The following is a 20,000-nucleotide window of genomic DNA, read 5'->3' as shown; positions in this document are numbered from 1 at the left end:
TGTGTGTGTGTGTGTGGGGGGGGGGGGCTTTTGTGTCTGAAGATGTGTGAGCTTTGAAGTGATGAAACTGTCCAAATGGAAAATGAATGCTCCGTCAGGTGTATTAATCGCACACAGATACAATCTCACCCTGCATTCAAGCAGTGTAGGGAACGTTGAGCAAGCTGCCAACCCTGAACAACAGGGCACTTACACACTATACACACGTTCCCTCACAAACACACATTCTATCTCTCTTTCACCCACACATACACACACACACATACACACACACACACAGACACACACACACACACACACACACTCTCTCTCTCTCTCTCGCTCTCTCCCTCTCCCTCTTACGTACCCAGTCATTACACACATTCACACTCACTCAAAGATGCACAATCCTTCGCTCTGTTTCTTTGTCACATGGATCCACACACACCACACACACACACACACACACACACACTTGCTGAGTTTGCTGAGTTTGCTGAGATTGAATCTGGACGGAAGAGGAGTCTGAGAGAGCTGCGATTAGATGGACTATATTACCCTGAACAGCGCAGCTATTAGTGGCAGGGACATGTCTGAGGGAGTGTGGGGGTGTCGGCCATTATCCCTGCTGCACATAATGCCAGCTCTGTCTGTGTAATTGACCCGTCTCTGTCCGGAAGCTTCTCTGTCTCCTTCCACCCACCTGCTAATAAGATACACACTGTGCCAGGGGGCTTGGTGGTGTGTGTGTGTGTGTGTGTGTGTCTGTGTGTTGACAGAGGTAGACTGCGGGGCAACACTGCGTGCTAGTAGGTGCTCTGTTGAAGTTGAATGTACCTTTATTGAACTGATGTTGCCAAATATGAAACTCATGCCAGAATTATAAATAAACATTTTGCCCATTAAAGGACGTACTGCATTTCTCTGCAGCTCGTCCAGGGATCCGCTGCAGTGCTCAGTCCTGGAAATGTATTTGTCTCAGTGTCTCGGAAAGCAATGAGTCGACAATGCGACAGAAGAGCACTGCACAGCACCAAAATGAAATCAAGGAAATCAAGCACTGCAGTTACTTTAACCTTCCACCTGACCTCGTGACCTCTGAACTCTTGACTTTTAACCCTCTGCAGGTGTTCACTACATACTCCAATGAGGACTACGACAGGCGTAACGACGATGTGGACCCCATGGCGGCGTCGGCGGAGTACGAGCTGGAGAAGCGTGTGGAGAGGCTGGACCTGTTCCCAGTGGAGCTGGAGAAAGGTACATCCTGCAACCCCCCCTTACCCCCTAGAAAACACAGACAAAACCACATACTTAGGGGTAGTCTGGAGCCTTTAAAGGTTTCCTCTGTATAGCCTTTGTATGATCTACTGTATATAGTGTTACATACACCAAACAAAATTGTTTAGAGATATATTTGCTGCATAAAAAACTGTATTTAATTTGAATTTTGTAGATACTTGGCTTGTTTTCTCAAAAGGGCGTGATTCTGGTTACAGAAGAGTGACATGCTTACTTCTTGCACATATATATATATTTATAATACAGATTGTCATTTGATCTAACACGTCATGCCACGTCACACCCCCTGTTTATGTGTATTGCCTTCCCTTCAGATGGTGACGGCCTGGGCATCAGTATCATTGGCATGGGTGCGGGCGCAGACATGGGCCTGGAGAAGCTGGGGATCTTTGTCAAGACCGTCACAGACGCCGGAGCTGCTCACAGAGATGGCAGGTGGGCGTGGTTTAGGCCGCTATCACTCTGACCACCGACCAGCAGCTGGAGTGGCAGATTTTAGTCTTTGCTTGCCATTTGTTCAGCAGGAGAATAAGTGACACCACGAGCGTTCGGTTCGTGACCCCTTAGGGTTGATTGGAGTTGAACTAACACAATGCTACCACTGCTACCAATGCGACAGCAAGACAATGCTCATCCATGTCAGTTTTCACGTGCCAGAGTATAATTTCAGGCAATCTGTCCAATCAAACCTTATTGGCTCTAAAATAGCAACCCGTCTGAATGCTGCATTGTTTGCATGCGTGTTTTGCCCCAGCTGCTCTGACACTTCCGGCATGATAACACTGCCTCCGGGTCTGGGGGGGGTGGGGGGTGGGTGGGTTTGATCTGGAGAACAGGAAAGGGATCACAGGAGATTGAATGGGATGTCAGTAGGGGCCTTCTATCCCTCCACTGCTCCCAGACGTACAACAATTACTGAGAGGATTTAGATACACGTAGCATTTACATGGGTCTGCAAAAGGGATTTGGTGATTTTGTTTTAGGTCAGGAAAGGGTAGGAAAGGTCAGCTGATTTGTGTTAAATAATGGTGGTGGTGCTTCTGGGACCTAAACTATCACGATTGTGCCACAACTCTTCTCCCCAGTAGCTTATGGTTCTTGTATTATATAGCACATTTTCTGAGTTCAGCTGTGACCTCCATTAACTGATTGCAAATCTTTTCCTCTGGCATTTGGCATCAAACACCCAGAGGGGAAGGTTTTCATTCATTTCATGTGCACATGGACACTCCAGTTAACAGACTCTCAAAGTCAAACGATCCCCCAGTTTTGTGGGCTCCTGAAAATATTTTGGGGATGTGATGTTACTGACAGCATTAATAATCTTACTCTTTAGCATTTTTAATTACTCAGTTATTCTGACAATTATTCATTATATTATTATAATACTTATCTGTATCTGTACAGTACTGTAACTCGCTTCATGTGACAGCATCTGCTAACTGACCAACCGGTGTGTGTGTGTTCTGTGTCCATCCAGGATCCAGGTGAACGACCTCATAGTGGAGGTGGACGGCACCAGTCTGGTGGGCGTCACCCAGAGCTTTGCTGCTTCTGTCCTGAGGAACACCAGCGGCACTGTCAAGTAAGGCAGCAACACGCACACGCACACACACACACACACACACACACACACACACACACACACACACACATAGGCACACACACACACACACACACACACACATACATGCACATAGGCACACACACACACACACAGACATGCACATAGGCACACACATACACACACACACACACAAGCATGTAGACACTCACACTCACACGCACACACACGTGTACACACATATATCTGTAGACACCCACACACACATTCATGCACACAAACGCCTATGCACAAACCTTGACACTTGCACAAAAGCCTCAAAAGCAGCATTATTTTCGCCTGGCTTCGATTCTGTGCTGGACTTTGTTAGACTGTACTGTTGCAATGAGCGTCATGGAGAGTGTTGGCAGAAAGCAACACTCTGGCACAAGCTGAGGAAGATCATGTAACGTCCTGTCCGTGCCCGACAGTGACGCATGAAGCCAGAGATAATCAAACTTCACTGACTGTAGAGGGTTGCGATTTGGTTAATGCAGTTGTACAAGGCCTGTGTTATCAGTCACTGTGTTTTGATACCATGATAACAGTAGGTTGCGTTGCGCAGACACATTTAGTTTAAAGTGGAGTTTTACCAAAAGCATCTCAGTGGCGGATAGGAAACGTGCACTGGGCAACGCTTGGTTGGAAAATGCCTGTGTGTGGGCAGGTATATGCAAAGGAATACCGTAAATCACCCAGAGCCAGCGGTCATGGACCGAAGCACATGAACAATGAAAGCTGCAGCGGAAATATTCAAATGCATTGGTAAGCACAGCCAAACACTTAACCAGAAGTATCCAGAAGCATTCGCATAAATCAGCATTATATCCTTTCCAGCCCACAGTAATCATGCTGCTATCTTCACTTCGTCTCGTCTCTTCTCTACTCTATTCTCCTGTCATCTCCCTTCTCCTTTCCTCTCAGTTTTTCTCCTGGACATTCCTCCTGTCTCATCCCCTAACCCTCTCCTTTCTCCCCTCTCTTCCCTCCCGTCAACGCTCTTCTCATTTTCTCCTGTCCTCTTCCCTCCTCTTCACAGTCTTCATACATTGATTTTTGACATTGACATTGTTAGATGGAGTGGTTGATCCCTCACACTGACAGCGGTTTGACCTGCAGCTGAGCATCCTCACTATCCCTCAGATCACAGCAATGGGAGATGGAGCCCTTTCGTGAATACTTCAAAGCCAGAGAGAGAGAGAGAGAGAGAGAGAGATGGAAGAGAGAATAGAGGGAGAAGTGATTAATTGAGAGAAAGCAGGAAAAGAGGGTGAACAAGTGAAAGAAAAATGTGAATAGAGAAGTACACAGAGGATTAGTGGGTTATGCAAATAGTAAGGGAAGTCTCTTGGCTCCATAGGGAGAGAGGGAGAGAGGAATGCTGCACTTACTTGTTTGCTTAGCATTAGCGTGTAGGCAGTGACTAATGGACCAGATGCCTGGAACATACCATACCTGCTTCCAAAATGTCATTTGTTTGAATTTGACCATGTGCTGGTCAAACAATGCTGAATTATAAATTATAAATAGAGTTCACCAGCTTTGACAAATAGGGTTAATGGTTAATAGGGTTACTTATGTCACTGAAACAGAGTTTTGGGTGAACAACAGATGAAGAAGTTGAAACAAATAAACTGGGAGTGATGATAATAATAGTACACCTACACACTCATATATGCTTAGCATTTTGCCTCATCCACCATGACATCAGAGGTCATTAGGTTAGCTATCTTAGCACAATGCAGTTGTCCATCAAGTATTTCAAGTGCAGTTTAAGAGTAAGGGTTGTTTAAAAAAGTTTACCTTTCCTGGACACAAGAAAGTTAAGAGAAGTGTTCATTTTACGGTGATGGTATTGGTATGGGTTCCTTTTGTAAGTGTCCTTGAATATAAATATATTGGAGCAACACAAGGTCAAGCTGTTGCAGAGTGCAAAGAGGAAGAGGAACCACAAAGGCTGGTTTCTTTTACGCTTTAGTGGAGCATGTCTTAAAAAAACACACATTCATTTTTAGTGGTTAGCACACTCGTCAGTCAAACCGAGACAGCTTGCTGATTGGTCAGAGCAACGGTTCTGAGATGCTAATTGGTTGGATGACAGCTGCATTGTGTGAATGGTCTGACACATCTATTATTGGTCACTATGACACATAACACTTATAACGTCAAATACAGAAATCACAGAGAGAAGTTGTGTTGTGTTCCTGACACTTCTGCCAGTGCCTGCTCTAAAAGAACTCTGGGGTTCAGGTTACATACATTTAATCTCTGAAAATATGCATGTGATCCCATTATGTCATCTCTGCGCTGCTGTACATTACATTTGAAGACTGGCCTGATTTGTGAGAGAAATCCTCTGGTTATTAATGTAAAAGTCAGGAAAGACTGTCCTAATTATCCACCAGTGACCAGAGGATTGCTGGATAAAATCCCATAAAAGCAGCGCTCCACTCCACTCTGGTGTCCTTGAGGAAGGTCGCTCACTTTTAGAATTCATGTTTAATGCATAACATTTAAACACAACTTTGGGGATTTGGAGTGTAAGTACAAAGCTTGGCCACTTAGGCCTCTTACACAATCATCATGCTTTAGCTGTAGTTTTCCCACTGAGCAGTGAGTCTGAAAAACATGCAACAGATACTAGAAATGGCGGCCGAAAGATCTTTGCCATATTAGGGCAGATCAGCTGCTATAAGGGTAGGCTTTATGAGGAGTTCTCAGCAGGGAGGCAGGCTTAAGGGGGTTAGCTTCAGTCGGTTAGCATTGGCTAACCACTTGAACCATTTGGATGGCAAGAAGCAAGTTTCTCATTACCTGCTTTTGGTAACAAAGCAGGGCCACACAGTGTTGGGTTTTGGTGATTGTGAAATCATGTGTTAGGCGATTAGCTCTTCATATTTTTGGAGTCAGAACTGAGCACACGGATGCATAAATTGCAAAGATGACAGCGCCCACTTTTGTACTACCTGGACTGAATTTGCTAGCATAGCAACAGCCATTCAAAAGGATGGGAGTGCTAATACCTCACTCGCTCCAGGTCGGTATAGTACCTATACCTCTGCTCTTTTTGTCAGTTACTGTAATACTGTAGCCTCCCTCTCCTACAGGTTAATGGTTAGTCTGGTTAAATGTCCCTGCTCCATTCTGATTGGCTGTTGTTTGTGTGTGTGTGTGTGTGTGTGCAGGTTCATCATTGGCCGGGAGAAGCCAGGCGAGCAGAGTGAGGTGGCCCAGCTGATCCAGCAGACCCTGGAGCAGGAGCGCTGGCAGAGGGAGGTGATGGAGCAGCGCTACAACCAGTACATGGAGCATGATGATGAGGTGAGGAGGGGAGACGGCGCCTTCAGGCAGAACACCTGATATCACCCAACACCTAATATCACCCACCACCTAAGAGCACCCACCACCTAATATCACCCAACAACACCTAATATCACCCAACACCTAATATCACCTGACATCATCCTATATGACTCAACATCAGACAACATCATAGAGCTTGATGATGTGAAGAAGTCAACAGTATTACAAAAGAGATTTAGGACTGCATTATGGAGGTACAAATGGGAGTTGTAGTGATGAAGGATGATGGAAACATACACTACTACAGTAATACCACTCAGTTCTGGTGCACAGAACACAGGGGCAATTTTCTTAGATGCAAGAATGTTGTGATACAGGTTTCAAGAAAGTACAAGTAGTGAAATTAACTCCAGATTAGTTATTTTGCCATTCATCTCATGCTATTTACAGAATAATGCACACACACATATACAGTATATATATATATATATATATATACACAGTATATACACACAAAATTGAAAAATAACTCTCATTATTGAAGCATGAAGACTGCAAGGCCTTCATGTTATCTCTTCGTCTCACAAAATCAGTACGTCAAATTCCTCAATGTATGCAGTACTATAGGTTCGCTATTGAACCTCAACTACATACAAAGCTCCTCCCAAGGTCCTCTACTGTTGTTTAATGTTTTCTGTTTGTTTAATGTAAGGCTTAGGGGAGAGGTTATTATAAGGTCCACAGCTGGCTTCAAAGGCCTTTATGCACATACTGATGCACAAGTGCTTAAAGCATGATGCAAACATTTCACCCAGACACAACACACTCGGGGCTGAGAGAGAGGTGATTAGTGTGTGTGTGTGTTCGTGTTTCACACAAGGATGATTCTTTCTGCACAAGGTCATGGCCAGGCCTCCTAAGATGGGCTGTACTGTTGTTCTTGCTCTGTTATACGGTTCAATGAGTTATTTCTTAAGGGGCACTTGAGTGTGAACTGATTTGTTGTGGAACATTCAGGGTAGATAGTTAGAACTTTAATTCTAAAGAATTCTTTAGAACATTTGAATTAGAACTCTGGAACTGCTTCCAATGTCCATTGTTTCCCTGAGGAAGGTGTCACTCTTGACCACCCAATATTCTTTGGAACACCACACCAACACACACACACACACACACACACACACACACACACACACACATACACACACACACACCAACACCACACCAACACCACACACACACACACACCAACACACACACACACACACACACACACACACACACACACACACACACACACACACACACACACACACACATACACACACACCAACACCACACTGACCTCTCATTTCAGTTACACCAGCACCCCGTTACATAACCCCGCCACATATGGACACACACACACACACACACACACACACACACACACACACACATACACACATACACACACACAGCCATATGCTTCATCAATAAGGTTTCTTTGGCAGAAAGATTGATTAGCTGTACACACTTTATTGGTATACCTGTCGTCGTTCATTGGCTAAGGGCTTTGAGAGAGCGAGAAAGAAACTGGACCTAATTCCATATATTCCCTCTTTCCCTCTCTCTCTTTCCCTCTCTCTCTCTCTCTCTCTCTCTCTCAGTCATGTGCTCACTCAATATCTTCTCCTCTGTGGGTGAAAAGGAGAAGCCTAAATAATTGAATCTCGTTGGATTTGACTGAATCATGCATAATGTGCTCTGGAGGATTGTGTGTGAAAGTGAGAGTGCAGCTTTAAAGCAGGATCTGTGGTGATACCGAGGTTCTTCATGCAGAAGATTACACACATACACACACACACACACAGATACACAAATACCCACCCAGGTCAATCAAGTGATGTTTTTCTGTGTGTTCATGTTGGTTTGATGTTCTCTTAACATTTGAAGAACTGTGTGAGTGTGTGTGTGTGTGTGTGTGTGTGTGTGTGTGTGTGTGTGTGTGTGTGTGTTTAACAGAGAGGGAGAGAGAGTTTGTTAATATATGTGTGTCTTGACAGCATATTTCATTTCCTCGCCCACGCTGGAGGGCTCAGACAGGCAAACAGCAGGGTGTGAAAAGAGGATGGCAGAGTGTGTGTGAGTGTGTGTGTGTGTTTGTGTGTGTGTGTGTGTGTGTGTGTGTATGTGTGAGTGAGAAAGAAAGAGAGAGAGAAAGAAAGAGAGAGAGAGAGCGAGTATAATTCAGCCTGATGACTCACAGTAGGACAGAAGAGGTAGCAGTTTTCGCTTCAGCTCACTGCACCTCCCAAGTGGAAATCCTGCGTTAAAAAATACTTCAAACTGAGAATGTTTGTCTTGCTATGCTGGGAATGCATAGCATAAAGCTGTGTGTGTTTGTGTGTGTGTGTGTGTGTGTGTGTGTGTGTGTGTGTGAGTGTGTGTGGTGGGTGTGCCATAACGGCTTTTCCATTAAGTATAAGTTTAGCTTTACAGGAAGTGAGTCAGAGTCTGTGTATTGTGTTGTCGTTAGAGAGAGCGGCACTGCATTCATTTGTGCTGTACTTGGTGTTTCTACCGTGTGTAAGAGTGTATGTTTGTGCATGCGCACGCAAGTGTATGTGTGTGTGTGTGTGAGAGAGAGAGAGGCTTTGTTCATGTTAGGTGATGGCATGAATAAGCACTCATGTTTGAAGTGCAAATTATTAGAGATACTGTTGGTTGATTCCAAAGCCCCACTGGCAGCTCAGTTGCTTTAGACCTGTTGGGGAAAGAAAACCCTTCAGTAGCTGCCACCCTCCATCACCCTGCCTAGCTGCTAGCACAACTGCAGGTCTTGGCACAGAGGAATTGAAACAAAATGGAGGTTGCCCAGTTGTAGGGTGTCATTACTCTGGCCTGGCATGGTGTGTGGTTCCTCCAGTCCTCCAAATCCCTCTTCCAAGCCCCTGTGCGCCATCTAGTGGCCGTAGGGAAATAGTGCAGAGAACTATTCAGTCCAAACGTCAGAGAGCCATGCAAGTCAATAGAATTCTTCACCCAAGTCACTCCATAACCCCCAAATAGGACATCAAACCAATCTACTTAGACTGCATACAGTTACATATTTTTGTCACATTTCAAGAATATGATCCTAAGGTAGCAAAACTGGGTTAACATTAACATTTCTTGAGTCTTGAGAGGTCACATTTAAAGACACACATTGAAATCAAAACTGCACTCACTCTAACCATCCATCCACCCATTTGTACTTGATGTCACTCTCATTAACTACATTTACCAACAGAAAATATGTGGAAAAGTATTATTTATTTACATTTGCAGTTAAACTGATTAGCTGTTTGCTCCATTAGGCATTATGTAGTGACAATGTTCATGAGTGAGTGTGGCAATATGCATGTGTGACATACACTTTTGAGAGAAGCCAACGAAAGATGATGACACGAGGATAATTATGTGTGTATGTTTGTGTTTCTACAGACGGGTGAATTCGGCACTGATGAGGAGGAGGAGATGAGCCCCATGTTTCCCAATGCCATTGAGGTGTTTGACCTGGCCGAGAGTGAGGACATGCTGTCACCGGTGGAGATGGACCCTGAGAAACTCGTCCACAAGTTTAAGGAGGTGAGTGCTGTGTTCACCCGTCATTCAGATTAGGGGCTACAGGGTATTGGAAGCCATAATGCTAATATATATTAAAGCAGCATAACGGAGGAATTGCTAATCGCTAACGAGATGCTAGCGGCTAAAACTAGCGAAAACTAGTTAGTCAACAACTGTCCTAACACAGTCAAACATCAAGCAAGTGCAACACAAGACAAAGTAAGACGGCAAATAAGCTACTTACTAGTTCGGCAGACAGTAGAAACCGGGCGGCTTCATGCAAACCTACAGAACGCAGTAATATGCCTACGGACCCTGGTATGGCAATGGCACGGAGGCGATTCTTCATATTAAAAGTCATTGTAGCGCCCCAATTTTTTTTAAGCTGTTATTTTAAGGTAAAACTGCTTATCCTAACCCTAACCCTGAAGTACAATTACTACATAATGCCACTGGGGAACACAAGCAGGCAAAATGAGGTGGATGGAAAAAGCCGTACTTATTAAGTGCCTATAGATACTACTCAATATATGTTCGTCTTATATCAGTATGTGATGAAAAAAAAAGATGTTTGCAGTTGTAGTTAGGATTAGTTTCAGCAACATGTAATAATATAATATCAGTAACATGTTATTTATTAATTTAGTAACATATAATAATATAATATCAGTAACATGTTATTTATTCATTTAGGAAAATGGAATGATATATTATTATATTTGAAACTATAGGGAGAGGTTCAGAGGTTCCACGGTGAAAAGAACGTATGGTACTTTTCTGTTCTTCACTTTTCGTTGGAGAACAGTTTAATGTCATGCCTGTCAGAGAGCATGACGCTGCAACCTGGAGTGTAACTGCTTAGCGTCAGCAGTTCCCGCTAATGGTAGAGATTAGCGTTTAATGAAGAGTAAAAGCTTTTGTCTCCACACCTGAAGGAGGTTTAAGACCAGCGATACGGAGAGTGTGTCAGGGCTTCTGTTTCCTCCTTGTGGAACATGTACTGTACCTTGTTTCTTTGTTGACTGTAAATTCAGTTTCACAGAAAAGATAGGCAGAAAATATTTTGCCGTTCATGTTATGTGTTCTATGTGTATGTTGTATGTGTTCACACTTCCTGCTTTTTCACAAGCTTTAAACTCCTCAGGGGAGACATTTGTGTGATTATGGCTACAATAACATCTGAACTCTTGCCCTTGTACTGGCCAAACATTCGTCTAATAATCAATGTCGCTCATCTGAATTAGAGATGGGGCTATGTGACTCCTATGCTTCTTACCATATAAACCAGCCCCCTCTCTGTCTCTCAAAGTCATATTCAAAAATATCATGGAGAACTATTTGCAATACCTAACTAACCATAAATCATGAATGAGGACCATAAGTGCTTAATACAGCCATATGACAATATAACACAATACCTTCTTTCTCTCTCTCTCTCTCCCTCTCTCTCTTCCTCTCCCCACAGCTCCAGATTAAACATGCAGTCACCCAGGCTGAGATTCAGCAGCTGAAGCGGAAGGTAAGGGTCACACTTATTCACTTATAACACCCCCAGTGCCTCATATGGTATATTGTGTTTTACATAATGTATTGTGCGTTGTGGGTAACAGCTTCCCAGTTCCATGATATTCCCATACTGGTCTTCATTACATTTCCAAGTAAATTCGCTACGGTCCAAATGCTGACCTCTCACCTGTAGGATGTGCCTAACACAGTAGTGACTTTTATGGATTGTATTGTCTTCTTTCCACCTCTCTTTCTTCCTGCCTCTCACTCTCTCTATTAATTACTTCTTTATCTCTCTCCATCTCTCCCTATTTCTCATCACCCCTCTGTTTCCTATTCTGCTCTCTCCTTCTTTCTCACCCTCTCTCCTTCTCTCTCCCTCCACTCCTTTCTCTCTCTCTCCTTCTCACCCTCTCTCTGTTTCTACCTTTTCCTACTCCTCATCACCTCTTTCTGTCTCCCAACACCCACCCCGCTCCCTGCAGCTGTCCCACGCGGAGCAGGAGAAACTGCGCTGGCGGATGGAGCGCGCCCAGCTGGAGCAGAGCGTGCGCGAGAGCAAGGAGCGCATGGAGAAGCTGGAGGGCTACTGGATGGAGGCCCAGTCCCTGTGCCAGGCTGTGGACGAGCACCTCAAAGAGACCCAGTCGCAGTACCAGGCTCTGGAGCGCAAGTACAGCAAGGCCAAGAGACTCATCAAGGAGTACCAGCAGAAGTAAGAAACATAACCAGACCACTACATATAGCCTACATAGTGTCATAGCTGGAGAAGGAAGATACACACTTAAGATAATACTTAAGTTCATCAAGGCCAAGAGACGCATCAGGGAGTACCAGGAGCAATACGAGATGCAAACCAGAACAGCACAAATGCATACAGTCAGTAGCTGGAGAAGGAAGATTACAAAATACTTAACACCTGAAAAGCAAGTAGCACTAAATGCTTAGCACTTGGCAGCTCGACAAATGACAACTGAAAACATTATGGAAAATAAGGTTTGGTCTCTCTCTCTCTCTCTCTTCTCTCCCTGTGTGTGTGTGTGTGTGTGTGTGTGTGTGTGTGTGTGTGTGTGTGTGTGTGTGTGTGTGTGTGTGTGTGTGTGTGTGTGTGTGTGTGTGTGCATGGTTGTACAGGGAAATAGAGTATCTGAAGAAGGAGACAGCCCAGCGAAGAGCTCAGGAAGAGACAGAGGCTACCCACAAGGTTGAGACAGAAAATCTCCAAGAGCAGGTGAGGGTATGTGCGCGTATACGTGGGTGTGCGTATTTACACACTAACGCTAAATAACTCCCCAAATACTGAATGACAGAACACTGATAACCTTTTCCATTCTTTCATCCCCCTCGCTTTCCAATCAGATCTCAGACCTGGAGACCAAAGTGGATGCTCTGAAGACCTCAGACCCGTCCTAAACCTCTAAGCCCGAGGAAGAGAGGGAGAGCCTGGCCCACAGTCTCAGCTCATCCTTTTCCTCCAGCCTGCTTTCCCCACAGCAGCCACAGAGAACAAACAAATGAACAACAGACCACCGAGAAATGAAAGGCGGGAAGAAGACTGGGAAAAGGGATGCTACTGAGGACAGGGGGAGATAAAAAAAAAAAAAAAAAAAATTAAAAAAACACAGGACATAAAAACAAAAGCAAACTCTCTTTCGATGTCTCGTCCCCATGGTATTTGTCAATGTGTCCATAGCAGGCACGTGACAAGTCTTCGGTCTCCCGTGTAACGTCACTCAACCCCACCACCCTTGAAATAACACCAGAGACTCTCGATTCATCGGTTTAGGCTTCTCTGTCCTCATTTACTGCCCTATCCAGTCACATAATGGGACAAACTACACACAGCAGCATCGAAGAGGAGACATTTTACAGCTATAATAACATAGAAATTTCTCAGTGCGCGACAAGGAAAACCCCAACATGGCTGCCCCCTCTTGACCTGTCAATCAGTTGGAGGAATTGGATGGAGAGAGAGAGAGAGAGAGAGAGAGAGAGAGAGAGTTCTGTTTGTACAGAAGGAGATCCCTGTGAGAGGACCAGACTGAGCTTGTATATATTCTTTACATATATTTAAAAAAAAAATGTTTTTTTAAATGCTTAAAGCAATGTGCGGGGGTGTTGTGGGTGGGTGGGAAGGGGTGTCGTTGAAGCCGCTGTGTGCTCACACTTTTTTCTTTGTGAAAAAATACAGGTGTGTGAGAGGTGATAGACCGCCTCGTTACGACTGGAAGATGAATGGTTGTGCATTTCCTTCTCTTAGCAAAAACAAAGGGGTGAACAGGGTTTGAACATGTGCAAGCTTAACATATTAACGCGTACCTGTTGTGGGGTTGCTTACTTCTCACTCTCAATTTAACGTAGATAAAAAAGGGTCAGTGTTATCAGATGACGATGTGCTTCACTCTGTGTGAATTAGGGGTCTAAGATTGTCCCCTTAAACAACCTTTGGGCGGCCATCAGTGGAGTCCGCAACAAAGCATCTTGGGAGAGAAGGAAAGCAGTGACGCTTCCCGTGAGCACTAGGGTGAAGCTGTACAGAGAGATGGAGGAGAAAGGAAAGCAGTGGCGCTTCCCGTGAGCACTAGGGTGAAGCTGTACAGAGAGATGGAGGAGAAAGTGGATCCTCAGTGTATGATCCACACAGTACTGTTCTGAACCTCAGAAACCAGCCAGCTGCCTTCTTCCCTTCACTGTTGCTTATCTCATCGGCTTTGCATTCAATCCTTTGTATTTTTAGCATCGAATAGAGTACCGCTCTCTTTGTCTCCCTGCCATTCTCCCTCGGCTCCTTAACCTCTCATGGCTGTCTCAACCTCAAAATGGCCTCACTTTTACAGCATGCTGGCCTCCTTTTTTTTTTAAAACAAAACATTTCACCTCGGCTTCATCAACAATGCTTATAAAAATCATTTCACTTCTAGACTGTGATATAAAATCCTTTTTTTCCAGTTACTGACTTGAACAAGCTTCTGTCGTAACTGTTCCAACTGTGACAAACTCACCAGTCATTTTCTCAGCCTACCAAGCCAATGCTTAGGCCCTTTAAGGGGCTAAGGTCCTCAAAAGGCAATGAGTGGTCTCCGTTAGGTGGTCAGGATTTCCCATGATCCCTCTGCAGTCTGCCCCCAACTCTCCTCCATGGTCCCACGGCTTTGGGTGTCTCTGCTGTGAAACTCCCAGTGCTTAAGCTTTAGCTTCTGTTGGTAGGTGTTAGATTAAGCAGTTTTTTTAGGACATGTAACAGGCAAACACACACACACACACACACAAGTGGTCACACTTATAAAGAATCTTATTTGGAAAAGAAGGAATGATATGGTTCTTGAAGGTTTTCTAATTTGATTGTTTTTGTTGTTTCTATGTTTGTTTGTTTGTTTGTTTTCATGGACTCTGCCGTCATGGCAGTGGAGATTGGGCTATCTATTTGAATTTTGTCTTATTTTTAATAAGGAACTTCATTTTTAACTGGAACTTAAATTAAGATTTCTGTCACTCAGAAAATATGCCGAGGACAATGGCGTCATACTTACATGAACTGTTACTTCCTTTTGTTGCTCAAGCAGAACAGTGTTACCAGAGCAAACCCAGTTAAAGGTGCAGTCCACGATTCTAATCCCATAGATTTATTGTCAAATTCAGTGAATTGCTCCTTCGCTTGGCTGTTGAGTGCAAATATCAACAACCTTTTGGTGAAACTGAATCATGGACTGCGCCTTTAAGTATTTGTATTTTGGCCGGTCTCAGGTGCGACTGCAGTTTAATAAGGAAAGTATTTTTCTCAACAGTTTGGTTGGGTTCAGTCAAAGATGTAGAGAATTATTGCATCTTTGCACAACGTAAGGTATTATGTACAGACAGCCCACAAAGTTGTGCAGTGGTTTCCCAAGTCACCTGTTTTCTTGACCTAAGAACACACAACCTTGGGTTAACTACAACCAAGAAGCATGGTATTCCTGTTGTTTGTAGTAAATCAGGCCTACTGGAATCAAGCATTGATACCCTGCCAGGAATAGCCATTACCATCACCAAAACTTCAGATTCTTCAGTAGGACCCTATGACCCAACCAGTCAGCCTCATGCTCCAAGGCTGATCTCTCCACCATTGCAGTTGTAGTCTTTTCACCGAAGCCAGTGCACTATATGTAACATTCTAAAGAGATTAACTTGCAGCAATGAACCAGATGAATTCAGACGCATCTATAACATTGGTGGAGAGAGCACATCTGATTACATTTAATGACACCCCTCCAGAGGGAGCCTGTAGTGTTATGTTTTTTTTTTATTATTTGTTTGTTTTTAACTCGGCACCCTGTGAAGAGGGCTCAGCAAGATCACTGAAAAAGTCAGGAATGATACATAGAACTTCCAGACGTATGCTGTAACCAACATTCCATGAACAAAAGACTTCATTCCTTGCTACATGTTGCATCCTTTCAAGTCCACTTGCAACACTTGAGTTTGAATGGACCAACTCGACAGTGAACGCATTCAGCTTGAGCTGCTGTGCGCCGGTGTGAATAGCAGACGCCCTGGGAACTGTGCAGCCATCTCAAACACCACTAGCAGGACTATCTGATCTGTCATTCTGAGAGGACAGCAGCGAAACGGCACCAGGAAATTGTTTGATTAAATTGCGCAATGCCAGTCCAGGGATTTATTATTATTTTTTATTTTTTTTAACTGCACACTCAGCTTTGCTTTTTTTTGGTTCTTGTTGTTAAATTGCTCTTGCTTTGGAGCCTGAAAAAGGCATGACTGTATAGCTCTCTGAGTGCAGGGCCTTCTGATGGTTTATGCCTTGTTGTTCCTAGAGAGCAGCTGACTAACAGGTCCGGTTCCGATCCGGCCCAGACCCGCTCCATAGAAGAACGCTGCTCTCTAGAATGTGTGTGTTAGCAGTACAGGGTGTAACATTCTCTTAGGATGAGCGGAAGAAACCAAACTCACACCCATTCCTTGTTTTGTATTTAATTTTTTTTTTTTTTTAAATCCCTGCTTTGTAATTTGCTGTTATGACTCTGAACAATAAGGATAATACCCATAATAAACCCCAAACTTCATCATGCTCATCTGCCATAAATTACTTTCATCATTAATAATAAATACAAATGTGGTGAACAGCTGAAACAGATGTCTTGGCTATTTTGTTGGAGAACATTATGAACACCAAATTAAAGCGGACATACCAACATCTCTCTTTTCTCACACACACGCACGCACACACACACGCACACACACTTCCATGCCCGCACTGACCTGAACAACTGAATCGGATGTTGACTGTTTTGTTAGAGAACATTATGAACCAACACAAAAAGGCCATGCCAACAACAGCTCTCTCTCGCTCTCATACACCCACAAACCTCCATGCTCTTTGTGGAAAATCAGATATCTTGACCATTTTGTGAGAGAACATTATGGACTCAGACACACTAGTTATAACACACACACAGACACACTTAAACGCACTACCTTACAGCACTGTACAGACTGCAGAGAATGCTCAGGCATGTTCATCAGAAGAGGCTTTATTTGGATGCGTTGTGTTCCTTCCTGGTGCTGGGGGGGTGGGGGGACAGCCAAACAAGATGGCTGCTTACGCCCCCCACCCCCCCAACAACCTTCAGAAAGAATGAGAGCGCCCTGCCAAATTTCAGGAGAGTTCACTTGTAAACACTGACTTCTGTACAAAACTCAGAGAGTACAACAAGATTCGGATTCTTACCCGTTTCAAGGAAAAAATAAAACAACCATAGCTTAAACTCAGCAAAATGAAAAAACAACCAAAATACAAAACCAAATAAAAAATATAGTCCAACCAAAGCCATAACACAAATTAAACAATCAGAACCGAAACACAAATGGAGATAAAGCTGTACAATTCATCCATCTTTAGGTTAGCTGACGCCATCCATTTCTGACAACTAACTTTCTTTCTTTCTTACATGTGTTCATTTTTTTACTGTACAAGGAACACCCGTTCTTTTAAATTTACAAAACAAATATTCTCCTAGAACGGCCATCTCATAGCTCATACATAAAATAGAGTCTCCATATTATTTATTTATTTACATTTTGAATAACTATTTACATGCCAGCCAGCCAGCCAGGCAGCCCTCTGAATGGGGGTTGACCCAGGAACTGATCCTGAGGCTGATCACATCACAGGCAAACAGGTGGAGGCCATTTCACCCAGAAGTAGTTCTTCACATCCAGCATGGACCAGGTCATTTTCACCTCAGACATTCACTAACTTATGTTCAAAAAAGCAAAGCGACATGTAAAAAAAAAAAAAAAAAATAATAATAACTTATCACACTTTGATTAAAGCACAGTCAATATTCTACACCAAAAGTATGACTCGGTAATTGCTCTTAAGTGACATCAAAATGCTAATATGACAAACTGATATCCTCCCTAATTGGGTGCATCTTAATACAGTCGAACTGGCAAAAACAAACACAGTTTAAATAGCTTTGAGCTGTACTGGGATCTTGGTTTAGGTCTGTAACCCCAGAATGGTACATTTGTGTTCTATGTCCATGGCATTTTTCAGAGCACGCAAGCATTTTAAAAGAAGCTGAATGATCCGAAACCACTGCAGGTTACAAAGCTCCGTCACCCTCACCACACAGTTCATGGCTTTTAGTAGCGTGGCCCGTGTTTACTGACTGAGATGTATTGCCCTTTCAATAATGTAGCTTAAGAGGGGCTGGATGCAGGATGCCTCTGACCCAGAGAGGCATCCCTTACATCAGGACCAGATCTGTTCCAGACTGAGCCGCCATCTTGGCTCGAGTCCATGGCTTTGCTTCTGTTAGTTTTTAATGGTGCAGCTGGGAGTTTCCGGGTCCAGCGGCGGGCGGCCATTCGCCTGTGATGTATAAGTCAGTTGACTTCAGCAGCACTAGCAGAGTTTACGGTTCTCAGGAGAGGATGCCGCCCCCAATAGCTGAGGTCCGCTTTTCAGCTTACCCGAGAATAAGTGCCCACGTTGGCGAGAGAGAGAGAGAGAGAGAGAGGAAAAAAGAGAGGTAAGGTAGGGTTAGGGTGGGGGCAGTCATGGAGTTGGGCGGAAACACTGGGGGTGAAGAGGTAAGATTGTCTCACATGGGGAAGCGGAGATGAACAGATGGGAAAGGAAAAAAAAAAAAAAAGTGAAGAAAGCTTATGAAGATGAAACTTATGCAGTCAAAAACCACTGAGGTTTCCTTTCCCTTACTGTCCTGAGTAGCTCCTGATAGGACATGGCCTAGGCACTACTCTTTCCAGGAGAAGTCCATGTTCAGATGAGTTTATGGCAGTGCAGACTGGACAGGCGTTGCTTGGAGATGACCAATGAGAATGCAGAGAGGGAGGGGCTGAACAAGATAACTTCCCATTGTCCCGCTGACCTCACTGCTGGTTCCCATTCTGCAGTCACCCAGTGGAGAGATAGCTTTTGTCCATTCACAGTCTCCTGTGGGCCAATCAAAACACCGCCTGGGGTTCCACAGCCTCGTTTGAACCAATCAAAACAACAGCAACAGTTCTAGCTCCACAGCCTTACATTTCTTTTGACATTAGTGTTGGTCCTTCCCTTTCTGTACATGTTAGTGTTAGAAGAGAATTGGAGCTCGAGAGTTGATTGAGAATTAGCTTTACTGTGTGAGTGGTAGGTCCTAGAAAACAGTACTGCCCAAACGGTATGATCCATAGCTCAAAGAGGCGGGATCTTGGGGAGAGATAACCAATCAATGAGCTGAGCAAAAGAGAAGGGGTTGATCAGTGATTGGTCCTTTTTGGAGAGGGCTCCTGAAGCAGAGAGGGTGTGGTCCCGGATGAGATGGAAGGGCGGGCTTAAGGGGGGAAGGGGGTGTGGTCTTCAGTGGGCTGGAGGTACTCTGGACTCTAGCTCACATGTCTTTGGGCTCCATCTTGCAGGACATCTCAAACAGCAGGTTCTGATTGTCAATGACCTGAAGCTGACGCACGTAGGCCTTAGTCTGGAGGTGAGAGGGAGATGGCTCAACCTCCAAGGCTGGAGAGAGAGAGAGAGAGAGAGAGAGAGAGAGAGAGAGAGAGAGAGAGAGAGAGAGGAAGGGGAAAGGAGAGGGATGGCACAACAGATCAAATATTAGTTTTAAGCTTCTTCAAACAGAGAAGTATGCTTATACACAACTCAGTATTATTTCACTTGTTTCAATGATCAATAGATGGCAATGTTTTACTTATTCATAGCCGCGACCGCAGGTTGTGCTAATAAATAATTTCTCCACAAGGGGGCAACATCTATACCCCAGCACTCCAACAGGGGGAAACATCGAGCAAATGTCCTCACTCCCCTTCCACTTGACCTAACAGCAGGAAGCCTGCATCCCTGCATCCGTTGCTAAGTCACACACTGCATATGAGAGAGCAGGGAGGAGGGGCCCTTCTGACTCAAATAAACTCCAACCAAAGAAAAACACTCTTTCTCCCAAAGGAGCTATAAATAGACACGCATTGTCCTCCTAAGTCGCAGCAAGTACAAATCCAGTTACACGTTCACACACGTACACATCCACATATACCCATAATGCATTCACATACACACACACACACACATCACAGGTAGTCATCTCAGTTAGGCTGAAACTGAGCTGCCTCTACAGTTCTGTCGCTCTCAGCCTATCAGTGCTGACTTCTTGTATTTATACCATCTTATATCAGCCAAAGCACAGCTCAGAGAGCCAAAGCC

At 44.2% G+C, this 20,000-nt stretch overlaps 2 protein-coding genes across 3 annotated transcripts in view; one reads left to right on the top strand and one right to left on the bottom strand.

Moving 5' to 3' along the window:
• Positions 1-971: 971 nt before the first annotated feature.
• Positions 972-16,408, top strand: ppp1r9ba (protein phosphatase 1, regulatory subunit 9Ba). Of its 2 annotated transcripts, none has more exons than XM_031575201.2 (9): positions 972-1,239; positions 1,596-1,716; positions 2,762-2,866; positions 6,070-6,205; positions 9,653-9,796; positions 11,241-11,294; positions 11,767-11,996; positions 12,416-12,512; positions 12,641-16,408. In XM_031575201.2, exons 1-9 carry the CDS (start codon positions 987-989, stop codon positions 12,692-12,694), a joined length of 1,194 nt encoding a protein of 397 aa, XP_031431061.1. In that variant the 5' UTR covers positions 972-986; the 3' UTR covers positions 12,695-16,408. The 2 variants fall into 2 exon arrangements, with proteins under 2 accessions (XP_031431061.1, XP_031431054.1); XM_031575194.2 differs by having other exon boundaries at positions 12,416-12,518.
• Positions 16,409-16,789: 381 nt separating this feature from the next.
• The window catches only part of rapgefl1 (Rap guanine nucleotide exchange factor (GEF)-like 1), a 42,591-nt gene continuing 39,380 nt past the window's right edge, over positions 16,790-20,000 (bottom strand). The window contains exon 15 of the mRNA XM_031575181.2: positions 16,790-19,301. Within this exon, the coding sequence (XP_031431041.1) occupies positions 19,177-19,301 (125 nt within the window). The 3' untranslated portion in view covers positions 16,790-19,176. The remainder of the gene's footprint in view (positions 19,302-20,000) is intronic.

The sequence above is a fragment of the Clupea harengus genome, chromosome 1 (assembly GCF_900700415.2).
Source record: "Clupea harengus chromosome 1, Ch_v2.0.2, whole genome shotgun sequence".
Lineage (NCBI taxonomy): Eukaryota > Metazoa > Chordata > Actinopteri > Clupeiformes > Clupeidae > Clupea > Clupea harengus.
This window is presented reverse-complemented; position numbering and strand designations above follow the sequence as displayed.